This window comes from Strigops habroptila, chromosome 4 (genome assembly GCF_004027225.2).
Source record: "Strigops habroptila isolate Jane chromosome 4, bStrHab1.2.pri, whole genome shotgun sequence".
Taxonomy (NCBI): domain Eukaryota; kingdom Metazoa; phylum Chordata; class Aves; order Psittaciformes; family Psittacidae; genus Strigops; species Strigops habroptila.
In genome coordinates this window covers 5,047,862-5,062,694 of record NC_046358.1, presented here as the reverse complement: position 1 = coordinate 5,062,694, position 14,833 = coordinate 5,047,862, and the positions used below count along the sequence as shown (strand labels likewise).

Here is a 14,833-nt window from a genome sequence, read left to right as displayed (position 1 = left end):
ACTGAGGCAAGTAGTCTAATATCAGACGTACTGATGTCCATCAATGGAACAAAATCACTTGTGTACGCATTACTGCTCTGTTTATATAGACAGGATCACATCAGGACGTTCAATGGAACTCTGAATAATGTTGTGTGTTTGATGCCAGAAGGGCTTTTGTGCCTGCCTCCCAGGACGCATCCTTTTCTCCTTTCCTTCCTGCATGAATGACTACTAAATAATTAAGACCAACTTGCAAGTTCTATGATTCTGACAGCCTTGTCTTCACATCTCTGTACTTCAGGATGAGGCAAAACCCATACTAGAAATGTATAGTCCTTTGCATTGAATAATAAAAGTCTTCCCTGTAGACCTCTGGAAGTTAGGAGATGAATCCCACTGTGGAAGTCTTGAAACCAATGTGGTACTGGCAGAAGTTTGTATATGACGCAAGCAGTCACAGCAGCTCTGTTTTTTTCTTTTCTTAAGAATTTTCTTGTTGAATAAAAGTATTCTTTAGACTGACACAGTGGTTAGCAACAGCAGAATATCCTAGAGTCTGTTGAGTCTTAGGAGTAGATGTGTGTAGACCTTCCTGTGTGGTGAGGTCCCCAGAGAAGACTAAAATTGTTTGAGCTAAAACTAAACAGCCAGAAACTAGGTTTTATTAAAATAAAATGTAGACTATTTTTTTACGATCTAGAAATTCAAAGCAGTTGCATAAGAGAAAACAGATACAAAAGTGTTTCTAGAATATTCAGCCTGTGTTCTTGGTGTATTTACAACATTGGCTTCAGGCAATAAAATTGTCTTGTGTTATAGAATGCTTGGTTGCCTCTAGTCCTGAGGAAGTTCATTCTTTCACCTTTTGTGCCAGGCTGTCTGCTTCTTTCCCTTTAATACATGAGTTGCAGGAAAACTCCCAGCTTCTTGTGTTCACTTCCTTTGGCTTGTGATACACCGGAGTCTCTGGGGTGTTCTTTTCCCTTAGGATGCACAGTAGCTCCCCAGGGAAATAGCAGTCTCTTTTTATCTCCACAAAGTCCATCTGGTCTCTTCTCCTGAAAAGAACATAAATTTAGAGTGAGCATATCAGATGCGCTTATTTGGCCTGAGAACCATGGCTTTTTGGTGAGGTGTTTTGTTATTGCTGAATTTTTTTGTTGTGGTTTTTTATTTGTATTGTTTTTAAGTACATGTGCACTTGTTGATTTCTTTTTTAAGGGTTTTAACTAGCTGTTGAATGCCCTTTTTTACAGGATGTCTTATGTATCTTACCTAACTGGAACACTGCATGTAAGCTGGTATTATTTTTATATATAAAGATAAACGTATCTTAGGTATTTCAAGATATGTTAGAATCTAATATTTGGATTAGAAAGATTAAGTTTTTTTCTCCTTATGTGGGAAAGCAGACAGGGGTGGGTAGTGATCAAATGATGAGGTAACTATGTAGAGGAAGTGGCTAATTGTTTTTGTTTGTGAGGAAAGCCTGTTGTGTCATAGGGAAGACTTCCTATTTAAGAGATGATAAAGACAGTTTCTGTAACTCTGAATAAGTAGTATTCTTTGTTAATCTTGGTGCTGTTATGCAAATGGTCTACTACTAATATGATAGTGCTTCTCTTGTTGGATGCCTTAATCACTATTTCTTGGCTGTGTCCTCGGGGTCGTGTAGATTTTCTCCTGGAGACTGCCAGCCTTGGCAGATGTTTTTTGTCCAGTATTTCGCTACTGATTCTGTTCAAGAAAGAAAGTAGCCCAATGCAGTCTCCTGCATTATGGAATATGTAATTGTGTTCTAGTTGCCGTAGAGAAGATGACTGTTGAAAGTAAGTTCATCTTAACAGTGGAAAGACTATTTGACATAGTTAATAAAAAAGAACAGATGAATCCTCTACTTGTCATGGTTGTTTCCTGTGTTGGCATCATCTTGTTTGCGAAATGGCTGTTACTGAGTTAGTTTCATTCCTTTTCCTCCTGGGGACCAGCTGTCACCACGGCTTCTGTGGTAGCTGGCCAAGGTTTGATGCATAGTGTTTGTGCATATTTTCACATTATTTCCTTTGAATTTGTTGGAACATATCACATTTTTTTCCTCTTTGAGTTTTTATTTGTTGATGTAAATCTTCCAGGAGGTTTAAATGTAATTTTGTCATACGGCTAGAATAAATGCCTAGACTGATCTTTCAAAATGTGCTAAAAATGTCAGCCATCCCCCCCTTTATTTATGACAATCAAATAGAGATGAAATATATAGCCAGATTCTTCATTCTGCTTTCCAGGAGCAAAATGCTTTTAAGAGCAGCTCCCAGATTTAATTTATGATATGAAATAAAAATAACAACAAATTGATATTGTTGGTTAGTAGCACAATGAAAGACCAAGTTTGACATTATACGTCTGCAATGCCACTGTCTGACATTCTTTCTGCCATTTTACCATCCACATAGCCTCTACTAATCCTCTGCAGGTTCATCTTTTGTCTGCATTTAGCCATCTTGGGCTCATGGATCACTGGTCCATCTACTTTTTAATATCCACATGGCACCTGGTTCTGGTCTTTGGTATTAGTTTGTCTCTCTTGTAAATCTGTGTTAATAAGCCACCATGATGGTCTGTCACACAACCTAGGACATGTAAACCTAAAAAACGCACGTTTCCCAGCAGTAGAAATCAAAGAAAGAAAGTGACTGAAAGTGTGTGTGGTAGGTTGACCCTAGCTGCACACCAGGTACCCACCAAAGCTGTCTTATCACTCTGCCTCCTCCTCTGCACCGGGGAGAGAAAATAAAACAAGAGGCTCGTGAGCTGAGATAAGAGCAGGGAGAGATCACTCAGCAATTACTGTCATGAGCAAAACAGGCTTGATTTGGGAAATTAGCTTAATTTATTACCAATCAGATCAAAGTAAGATAATGGGAAATAAAACCAAATCTTAAAACGCTTTCCCCCCACTCCTCCTTTCTTCCTAGGCTTAACTTTACTCTCAAATTCTCTACCTCCTCTCCTGCAGTGGCACAGGGGGACAGGGAATGGGGGCTGTGGTCAGTTCATCACACTTTGTCTCTGCCACTCCTTCCTCCTCAAGGAAGGACCCTTCACACTCTTCCTTTGTTCCAGTGTGGGATCCTTCCCACGGGAGACAGTCATCCACGAACTTTTCCTTCCTATGGCTGCTATTCTGGAACTGCTCCAGTGTGGGTCCCCTCCATGGGGTGCAGCCTTTCAGGAACAGACTGCTCCAGTGTGGGTCCCCTGTGGGGTCACAAGTCCTGCCAGCACTATAATAATTTCTGTGTGATAACACCTGTGATTTTTTCAGTTCCTGGTTTACTTCAGAGTTTTCCAAGAGTAAAGGTTGTTTTTTCAAGTATTGTGGATAGTGTCTGAAAACTCTTGCATGAATTCTTAAATTTTTCTACAAATTATTTTCTGTTCTTCGTGATTTGTACTGAACAAAGATGTCTTTCCTTAAAGTGGTGAGTCACTGAGGCTGTGTAAGGACTTTCTCATAATTCCTCTTGCCCCAGAGATGGTAGAAAATAATTATATTTCATCTGTTACTCTGATTATTTAAACCTTCCCACTGCCTTTGTTTTGTGATGGCCACGATGGCAAATAATATAAAAAATAAAATTTGGGCAAGAGTTTTTTTCCTTAGAAACAGGAAAAAATACCTAACTTCTGAGAGGTTTTTTTTTTTAATTGGTAGGCTTTGTATTTTCAGTTATTTTATGCCAATATTTAATAGAAATATATTTCTATAAAGAAATTGCTTTTAATGGTAGTAGAAGTTTTTTTATTATTATTATTGGTTTTAATGTTTATGTCTGAATTTTATAGTTTCTCGTTAAACATCCAACATGGCTGCATCCTCACTGGGAAGAAAAATTTACTGAAACTCCCATGGGTTTCCTTTTTTAAGTTGCCTACTAACCTGTAATGCTTTCAATACATTGGAAAACACTGCTTTAAGAGGAGCAGACTCTTTATCTCTTGTGTTATTTGTATATAATCCGCTGTATTAGATCTACTGCATCATTAATTCTGTTCTGATTGTTCCTAAACTGTGTTTGCATGTTTCTTTGCATAGTATCTTTAATAGTTAGTGATTTGAAGCTAGTTATGTGATGATAATTCAAATTTCAAGTTTAGTTACCTTGTAAAAGAAAATCCATTTTACATGATTTGAGATTTAGAATGTAAATATGGTGCTTCCAATTGATTGACAGAAGGTGAACATTACTGCCGCTGACCAATTTGGGTATAATGTTTAATACTGCAAGAGTAGATCATATACTAAGTTGGTGTCACTGTTATCCGTTGTAGAGGTATGGGTATAAAATCCAGGATAAGAATGGAAAGATACAGTTCCATAAATCCAGTTATTCACAAGAGAAGGTTGTCGATAACTCTGCTGATAAAGATAGCCGTGACCCAATTTGATTTATCTCAGAAATTACTGCTTAAAAATTGTGTTATTGGAAATACTTACCTAATAGATATATGTCGTCCTCTCCTCTCTCACTTGCTAGGCTTATTTACAAGGGGATAGCCTTAGCTAGCTAGATTTGTGGTTCCAGTACTAACAAGTGCTGCCAACAGTGGTGTCATGTATTACTTCACTGATAACACCACTTCAAAGGTTGTTAGGAAATATGCTTGTCTTCCTCCTGCATTCTTATTTTTGTCACCTCACCAGATTTCTCTGCCTTTGTTCTGTTGCATCTCCTCCTAATGATCAAACTTGTGGCTTCTCAAGAATTTCAGGCAATAAATTGTAACATCTGAAGTTCAGATAAAAGAATTGAGAAAACCACTTTAAAGTTAAAACTTCAGCATTGTTATGGAGAAATGTTTATCAACTTTAAATATTCTCAGCCTGTAAAGCTAACTCTGAAATTATTGGTTCTGAATTGGGCTACCCGTTACTTGTAGAACAGCCATTAATGTTTTTACAAATATTTTTAATAGTTTGCCTCTAGTTTTGTATTTTTTTCCCAGAAAATTCTCAAAATTCAGTTTGTGTAGTCTAGACTTGTAATTTGGCCCATTTGAGTATTAGTAGGATGCAGTCATTCTAAGCAGGCAGAGTGCTTACCTTCTTCCAGAGTCAGGAGCTCTGTGCCATAGAAGATACTGTTTACTAAACCTTGTAATAATATTTTGTAGTTAGTTTTCACTAATAAAACTAGAGGGATTACTATTTCAGCTCTTGCAAAGACATTCGTAATATTATGCTCTATACAGGCATGACACTATAATCACTCATATGTATGACACATACCTTAAATTGAGGACACAGTATTTCTTGGCTACTCTTTGAATTGGGTAGGAGGTAGCATGAAGAAATTGGTTTTGAGGCTGTAATTGAAAGATCTGCTTAATTTGTCTTTGATTTCATCTAATCTTCCAATTTAGTAATGTTGAGATTGTTTTCCATGGTTGTTTACAGGTCAATAATGACCGACTTGTACTACCTCAGTCAAACAGATGGAGCAGGAGATTGGCGAGAAAAAGAGGCCAAAGATCTAACAGATTTGGTACAGAGGAGAATAACTTATCTACAGGTAAGAGGATAGAGCTTTTACATCAAGGTAAATATTTATTTTGTTAAAAAATATATATAGCACTTAGCTATACCCTTGTAATAGACTAATTACATGACTGGTTTAAGTGTATGTTTATATATGAATGAATTACATACAAAAAAAAATTAGACATTTGGATTCTTTGTTTTATTATAAAAGATAAGTCTCTGGTTTCTATTTTTTGTTCTTTAGAGTGTCAGAATGCATACATATGTTTGCACAGTGTTAAAAATAGAAAAGAGAAAGTCCTTGTATGAAAAAGCAGCCCATTTTAAAAAATGAATATGCAAAACTGCAGTGCTTGTATAGTATCTTGCCCAGTCCTAAACTGTTTCAGTGTATGTGTGATACTTCTCATAGATGCTCATATTTATGAGTGCATAAAGGCTTTTTGATGTATGTGCTTGTGTCTGTCTATAAAATTTAAGCAAAGCTTGATCTGAAGGTTTTGGGACTTGTATTCATGTAAGAAAGCATGCAGCTATTTACATAGCGATCAAAAAGATATTCGATATAGCCTGGTTTATTTGTACTTGGTTTGGTTTTCCTTGCATGTGTGTACCTCACTGCTCTGTTTTGTATGGTCAGCGTGAATGTCTGATCTTTTCTTATATAAATAGCCAAATTTGTTTCTCAGATTTTCATTATTTCACATTTCACAGTTCAGCTACTGGAACCTTCTCTTCTATGTCCAAACTATGTATTTATTGCTTATTAAATAAAAACCAGACACCCTTCTATGCAAAAAACCTCCCAGTAAATTAGGCAGGAGACATCACTTTATTGTCTTCCTTCAAGCGCTTCTTGAGAACTGTTCCTCATTCTTTCCTTCTCCATGTCACTGTTTGGTGTACTGTAACTACTCTTCATGCTGATAAGTATGGCTGTTGTCTACCTTTTCCTCTTGTTCCGCTGTATCCATTTGTTGTCTTACCTAAGCATGTATGTATTTCTGGAGAGTGATTGTCTTCCTGTTGTATGTTTTACAGTGTTCTGGGCCTTAGTTCAACACTAGGACCTCTGAGTACTTACGATGAATAACAAAAGTCAGCACTGATTATAGAAATTAAAACATATAAATGTATTAATAGTGCACATCAAATTCAGTATGACTGTTTCACATGGAAGGATCTAGAAACTATACAGAAGGGACGTGTGTTTCCTTAGTAATGGCCTTTGAGCTTTAAGTTGAAGAATGGTGATACATATTTTCCAAAAAGATATAATTCTAGCTTTGATAAATGTTCATATTTTTAGCATTATAACTGTGCAAGTCACCAAAAATAGCACTGAATTCTTCAGTTTAGCAAATTTGCAACAATATATAATTGAGTATTATATGAACAAATAATATTACCCTGTTTATTCTGTATGTCTGTGGTTAGTTGAAACATTTTAGCTGTATTGGATGCTCAGTTTTTGTTCTGCTAAAATGTGAATTAGAAATATGTGATGAGTTTTCTCTCACTAAACTATTCTTTCTTTCTTATGCTTACTGTATTTCTCTTTGTTAATCTCTTTTCAGGCTAAACCTACCTAAAATTTTCAATCATTCTTCATGAGTGAGAATTTATAATACTTTTGATTTGTTGTTCCTGATGTCTTCCCTTGACACTAATTCCTCACCAGGCCATTAGAAGTGAACATCCACTAGCAGACAAATGACAATAGAATATTGATTTATAGAATGGCACCAAAATATGTTCTTTTTCTTGTCTTGCCTTTTATGCAGTCTAAGGTATTAGTTAGCTAGTAACAGGGCTCCCTTGAGGTCATGTCGCTATGGAGCTATTGAAAATGATGCCCAAGAGTTTTACTTCAGCCGAATTTTGAAACTTGAATATTTTTTCTTCTACTATGCTTACTTGATATTTAGTTATCAATACAAAGTTTCACTTATCAGGAGTCATGCTTACTTTGGTTAAGTTCTTCCGGAATTCATGACAAGTCAAGTAATGAATTCCAAGTCAAATCTCTATACTTGACTAATTTAAAATTTCTTAGACATTTAATTTAATGGCTTTGCCTTTTACCAGTTCTAATGTATTTCGCACATGAAAGTCCTAGTTCTGCTAAGATAACTAGAGGCCATTTCTCTGTGTATTTGCCATTTCTTGCTCCTTTTTATAATCTGTTTTGATTTTTGACTGCACTTTGTCACTTTTTCCATGACTGCTTTGTTTTATTCTTTCTCAAAAGTAGTTACAGTCTTTGAGATGGGCGATTCCCATACACAATTGCTACCATCTCTCTTTTCCTTTTTATTCCCATTTTTCTGTCCGGAAAAAACCGAGGATCCTATCTCTTGCCTACATGCCTGTAAGCCAGACATAAGCTTTTGGAGCTCAGGTTGTTGCAAGTAATCATCCAAAACTGGAATATGTCTGTAACTACACATTTGGAAGTCAAGTTGACTTATTTTATAAGCGTGGGTTTCAGGATTTTGAAGAGTACAGCGCTGACTGCGAGTATGCGATGTAAAGCAGTCCATGTCTGAGGTTACATATATACACCACTATTCATAATATAAGTGTGTTAAACAATAGAAGAAAATAAAAAATTCAACAACCCTTCCCCCCAACTCCATGCAAAAATGAACTATGTGGAACATATTTTTTTCCTTTTTTTTTTTTTTTTTTTTTTTTTTTTGTGAAGAATAGAAGTACTGAATAGTTTTCTTTCTGGTACATGTTGAACAGTGACAGCTGCATTATTTTGGGACATCTCCCTGGGAAATCATTTAGCTGAATGATTGTGAATAGTGATGACTGCTACTTCATTTGGATGGCATTACCATAAATTTGATTTAATGAGGCTACATTTAGCTAGTTCCCTGTAGTTAGAGCAACACTTAAAAAGCTAGGAGCTTACATTTAAGCAGCAGACCTTATTTTCAGAGATGCTCATTATCAAACAATTGAAGAGAATGTGCAAGAGAAGGCAGGCAGGGGCTCCTATGGTACTGTATATTTTGGAAGTAGTAGAGTGAGTAAATGATTATGTGATGATTTCCTTTTGTGCTTATTTTTGTACTATTTATTTTGGAAAGTTAGTGATTCAGCAGTGTCTCTATAGCAATCGAATATTTTTGCCTCCAATTGTAAAAAAAAACCTCAAAATATTTTATTCAACTTTGAAGGTTAAAAATATAAACAGGTGAGAAAGATTACAAAGTACTCAGCAACATCATCAAATACTTCTAGTTTGCCATATTCACGCTATTTAGTTGGGGTTGTGTATGCATGCAAAGAAAAGAAAGTTGGTTACAAGACTTTATTCTGAGGTTTCTGGATTTCTCAGTATTTTTGGTGACTTAATGTGTCAGTTTTTTCTGCCTTAAAGTGTCTCTCCTTCCCATTAAAATCAATGATATATATTTTTAATAAAAGTACTCATGCTAAAATGACAACAAAAAAGGCTCTGGGCACCGGAGAAGACAGAAGTTTGCACTTCTCTTTCTTTAGCAATGAAGAATCCACATAGGAGGGATCCACTAGTTAAAAATGCATAGGAAACTTCTTTGATTAGTTTTGATACTTCCAGAATGACTTAAATTGTCATGGGAAATTATGACATTTAAATAGTTAATAAAAATTTAAACTGTCTTTAAAACACATTTTGTCAAGTAAGTTTTCTCTAACTGACCTACCTCAGACTTGAACTGAAAATTTCTTACAAACCCCAAGAGCTCTCTTCGCTGGTTGGAGGATTATGCCCAGCCCTGCACCCTCCCATGCAACCCAAACCCTACTCATTGAGAGATTTGAGTTATACTTTTGGAGGATTCTCAGGAATGTTTGTATTTTAATATGCATTTCTTTCTTTTTTCTTTCTATTTTACTACTAAATATATATTTTAGTAGTTCTGAATTACCTACTGAAAGTCTTTGGTGGATTGAAATTTAAATGTGATTATATTTGTAATTTGGACATTTTGTCCAGTGAATGATCAGTGGATTTTTTTCTCTGGCTCTTATTGATGATTTATATGAACAGATTCTTTCATTGTATATTGAACCATCTTTACTGTAAATTCAGTATCTGAAAGTATGGTACTAGGATAATAACCACTTAATACAGTGTGATGACTGCTGATATCTATATGAGGTTTTCTCTAGAATTTTTATATAGTGGAATGAGGAGCATAGTATGGTTAGTCCATCTACATGCTGGGATGTTTTACTAAAACTGAAGCTTGTGTATTGTGGGAGGGTAGGTGCAAGCTAGAGGAATTAACATTAGAACCAGGTAAAGCTCCCTGTCTCTCAAAGCAAATACATAGTATTTCTGGCTAGGAAAGCAAGAAAATTTTCTTCCAGCATCTGGAAGAAATTATTCCTCCCCCCACCAAGTATTTAGCGGAACCATTACAAGCGGCATCACGAAGATAGGGGAATAGAAGATGGTGTGAATTAGATTTGTGATAACTAGGATGAGAAACACCTTTCCTTGACAGTATTCTCTCAAAAAAAATGGATTTTTCCACACAATTTGGGTTTGACTGTCTTCTCCAGCAGACTGTGTAGCATTAAGGAATGAAACTGTTATTGAAAATACAAAAAAGCATACTTTTGTTAATGAGCATCATACTGTGTTTATGAGGTTTCTTTGTAATTTGTAGCAGATTGCTTGCCCACTCCACTCGAATCTGTCTTGATTCATTGGATGAGAGTACATTTCTCTATACTTTTTAGAATCTACAGACAACACAGTCATTTCTCTTATAGTAAAATACATGTTAAGCAGCAGAGTTTACTTTTGCCAGTTTGTTATGTGTTTTGATGGCTAATTGCACGTGTGAAAACAGTAGAAGTTGGTGAGGCATTGAAATGGCACTTATGACATTTTCCCATCTGATCCTACTAACTCTGTGAATAGGCTAACCAAGAGCCCTGGAGTAGAAGGTTCTTTGAGCACCGAAAGACGTGGAAGATGGTGACTTGGAAATAGACCTAAACTATTTTTACTGTAGTTGAACAATGACAAGGAATGTTCCCAGGCACTGGAACATAATATTCTATCCTGTTAAATTGTTAGCACAGTTCTTGGCATGCTTTAGACTTACATCAAGTAGCTTTCTCCCAAACAATTCTTTGGCTATGTTTGAGCCTTACCACAAGACACTCTTCATAAATCTACTGCTTGTGGCAATCCTGTTTTAAGAGGTTTAGAAAGTTTAATAGCGTGGATGCAGTCTTTTCTGTGCCAGCTAGAATAAGTCTTAGGCATATTTTGCTAATGTTTTCCTTTTGGCCATAATAATTCTTTTTACAATCTAGTTATATGTCACACAATGGTATTAAAACTCTTCTAAGATAGTCTGTATAAAGTATGAATTATTATTATTATTATTAACCAGAAGTTAAAACATGTAGGCACATCTTTCAAAAATGGAAGTAAACCAGATAAACACAAAACTTTAACTGAACATTTATGTCTGCTTCTGACAATTCTCTGTGACAGAAAGAAGCTTCTTACATTTTGTTATTAGCCTAATATTTCAGTGAAAAAAACAACCAACATAACAATATACACTATTGTCCTTTTTTTGAGCTCAAGTCTTTTGTACACATTTACAGTTAATAGCAGGAAAATTTTCTACTTGCACTGCTTATCAATGCACTTCATTGTGTGGTGTCTATAGATTTAGGGAGGAGATGCCATTTCATGGAATTCTGTCTTTGTGAACTTGTACACAATACTAGAAAAACCTTCTTTATTAAAAGACTGTGGGAAGTAGATTTGTAATAGCCTTCAAGATACCTGTTAGATTTAGTCTCAAGTTATTCATTAGGTTAGTGACAGCAGGAGTATGGGTCTGAGGAACAAAAATCAGGAATAGAAATTTTATTTCATTTATTGATTTTTGTTGCTAGTTAGGCTTTGAGACAAACATTTTTTCCTTAAAGTGGAAAAAAGAAATGCTGAAGTAACATGTTGTGAGGCTTGTTGTTTTATTTTTATTTCTTCTTTTTTTTATCCAGATCTGAACTATTCTCCCCTCCTTTTCAAAATTGAATGCACATATTAAAGTTTTTATTAAGTATTTTAGGACTCAGAATATTCAGATTATCTTTAAGATCACTTCATGGAGAGATCTCAGCTCTCCAGGTGGTGATTGTTGGTTTTTGAAGAAACCTGATTTGTTGCAAATGTACAGAAAATTTTATTTAAAGTAAGTTTAGATGGGAAAGGAACAGAGTTTCTATTGATGCTCAAATATCAGCATTCTCACAGCTTAACTAAATCTAACTTTTCATCCTAGAGATTTTATAAATAACCTTTTTGGAATGCAGAAGTATGTCTAGAGACATGCAAGACTGTGTACAGCCAAGTACTATATTTTACAGAAAGAAAAACTTCTGTATATTATGTGGTGTTGTCCACATCCCTAAAATATTTATTAGTTTGTACTTTTAAACACAGCATTCACATCATGTAGACATTTGCCTCCTTTGTTGTTGTTTCCAAGACTGTGGGAGTGCAGTAAATTACTTTATTGAGAGTACCTGCAGATTAAAATCCTGTCTTTTATCACTCAGCTTAGGTATGTGTTTTATATTCTGTTTTTGGTATGTGGTCAGTCTGGGAAGCAGTCCATTAATAAGGAAAGCGTTTGTTTTATTCTGAATCCTGTAGACAGGTGGAAATTTCCTTTCGTTGTATGACATGCATGCTCATTGAAAGAGAACTAACAAACTTGGGAAAATGCCAAATGAAAAAAGCATTCCAACACTGGGAATCATGTTGATGAAATGTGAACTCTGAGGCCAAATGTTAGTTTATTCTGACAGATTTACAAATGAGAAAGTAATCTAAAATCTAGAAGGTGTTCTATTTTACATTAGGATAGTGAAGTATGTTCAATAACTGTTCATGTTCACAGTGAAGAATTCACATAAAATTTTCATGGAGCTGAAGCTTACTCATCCATTTTAATATGGGATGTATTACAGCAGGGTGGCTTCTGTGATTTATGACATGTGTCAGTTTGTCAGAAAAAAAGTATGCTTTTGTGTATATCTTCTCTTCAGCTTCATTTTTTCATCCATGCTTACAGAACCCGAAGGATTGCAGCAAAGCTAAGAAACTTGTGTGTAATATCAACAAAGGCTGTGGCTATGGTTGTCAACTTCATCATGTAGTCTACTGCTTCATGATTGCTTATGGCACTCAGCGAACACTCATTTTAGAGTCTCAGAATTGGCGCTATGCTACTGGTGGCTGGGAGACTGTGTTTAGGCCTGTAAGCGAGACATGTACTGACCGATCAGGTACCACCACTGGACACTGGTCAGGTAAGATTTAATAACTCAAATAATATCATCTTCTTTTTGCAGCTTCATTTACGTAGAATTATTTTGATACCTCTTTGTTTAATGTTAGGTGGAGCATAACAACTAGGACTCCAGTTGTATATATGTATATATATGTGTCTTTGAAATCTTATTTTTCCATTGTATTGAAAAAAAATTATTATCCTTATTGAGATATCTCTGCTTTGGCAGAGATTTTTTAGTACAAAACTTCTGTATTTCAGATTTAAATTGTAATCCTTCAGCAGACTGCCACTGTGTTATGTGCCAGATATGAATCCAATTTTTATGGGAAGAAAATATTAAACAGAGGCTGTTGTTGGTAAAAATTAAAAGAATAAAGCATGTTTCAAATATAAAGCAAGAGAAATACAAAGAAAATGATATCAAATAGTCATTCACACACCAAAAAAAAAAAATGAAAGAATTGAAATAGTTTTTAATAGAAAGTGAACTGACTCGAAATTCAGGTTGTGAAAACAGTGGCAATCTTAAATATCTTTTTATTTGTAGATCAGTGAGTTAATTTTTATACTAGGCTGAAGAATTTTGCTAGAATAACTAGACGGGCATTCATGTTTGGAGGATCAGATAGCTTTGTTTGTCTCAGACAGCATTAATTTTAGTGGAATTCTTGCAGTCAACATCTTGAAGAGTTAACATCTGCATGGTTTTATAGTTTCTTCTATATATTTAAAGTATTTTCAGATGTCAAAATGGAATAGGTATACAGCACAACTGGAGAGGGCTGGCAATGTGCTAACTTTTTGCTCTCAGTTTATGTTAAATAATAGGAAGAATTTTATAAAGTGAAATTTCAATACAGATAATTTTTTATGTGAACAATTGTCAACTTTTTAAACAGATTTTATTGACTCTTCCCCTTTTGTTCAGCAGACTTATTTTTTCTGAGTCTGCAACTGGTGGGAATTTATAAATCTTACAATAAATGCTAGAAAGACACAGTTGGTCAAAAGAAATACAAGACCAGGTAAATTTAGTGAGGTTATTCTTTGATAAAAGAATGGGAAAAGCGTAATTAAAAAATAGGGTTAGAGGGAGATGGAATGTTAATTTTAATAATATTTTGTATCATTGACGATTATAGTCCAAACGATTATTATCGGATGAGTAGATAAGCTAACAATGGGTAGAGAATGGGCTATGCCATGAACAAAAACAATTTAGAGTGGGAAACAGTAAGGGAAATATTGTGCCACTTTTCAGGCTATAGCTGTTTTATTTATCAGCACTGATGCAAATTTTGATTGTTAGCATGTGGCACATTAATTTTATCCCAGAAATGAATTTTGGCTCAGTTACTCTCTGCTTAAGGACAGATAAGAAGGACTGATACTTTTTATTATTTATGTTAGTTGTCCCTACAGACTCAAGAACAGACTCAAGAATTTCTTCCCAGTATGTCCTGAAGGATGCATTTGGCAGCAACAGCTGTGAATTGGATTTCATTGGGACATTTAAAAGATTTGTGGGGATTTTCAATAGGTGATTGTGTAGACTACACTCATCAGTAAGAGACAGTGCACTGATGAAATGTTATTTTAGCATACAGATTTCTCATTAGAACTACAGGAGCTACAGCATGACTGTTGCAGACCAGTATTATCCCAGTGCCATAGAGACAATATATAGTTTGCCAGTTTGGATAGTAAACAGAGCTATTCAATTCTGGGTTGACAGAATATGGTTCCCCCCTTCCAATTTTCATACTTCTTCTGCTGGCTACCCCTGATTCACAGATTTTGGATGGTCTGTGAAGTTTGATGCATGGGAGAATGGCCAAATCTCATAAGTCATCAGAGAGTACCCTAAAGTCACAACAATATTCCCCTTCCTTTATTTCTGACAGGTACAGAGTTAACACTGTTTCAGGAGAACTCTCAGCTAGTCACTGGGATTGGAAATTAACATCAATGCTAAGGG

General features: G+C 35.3%; 1 protein-coding gene across 2 annotated transcripts in view; it reads left to right on the top strand.

Moving 5' to 3' along the window:
- FUT8 (fucosyltransferase 8) overlaps window positions 1-14,833 on the top strand; it is a 125,963-nt gene that overhangs the window by 74,851 nt on the left and 36,279 nt on the right. For both annotated transcript variants that reach the window (XM_030483767.1, XM_030483765.1), the window contains exons 7-8: window positions 5,438-5,552; window positions 12,634-12,871. In XM_030483767.1, coding sequence (XP_030339627.1) covers window positions 5,438-5,552; window positions 12,634-12,871 — 353 coding nt within the window. The remainder of the gene's footprint in view (window positions 1-5,437; window positions 5,553-12,633; window positions 12,872-14,833) is intronic.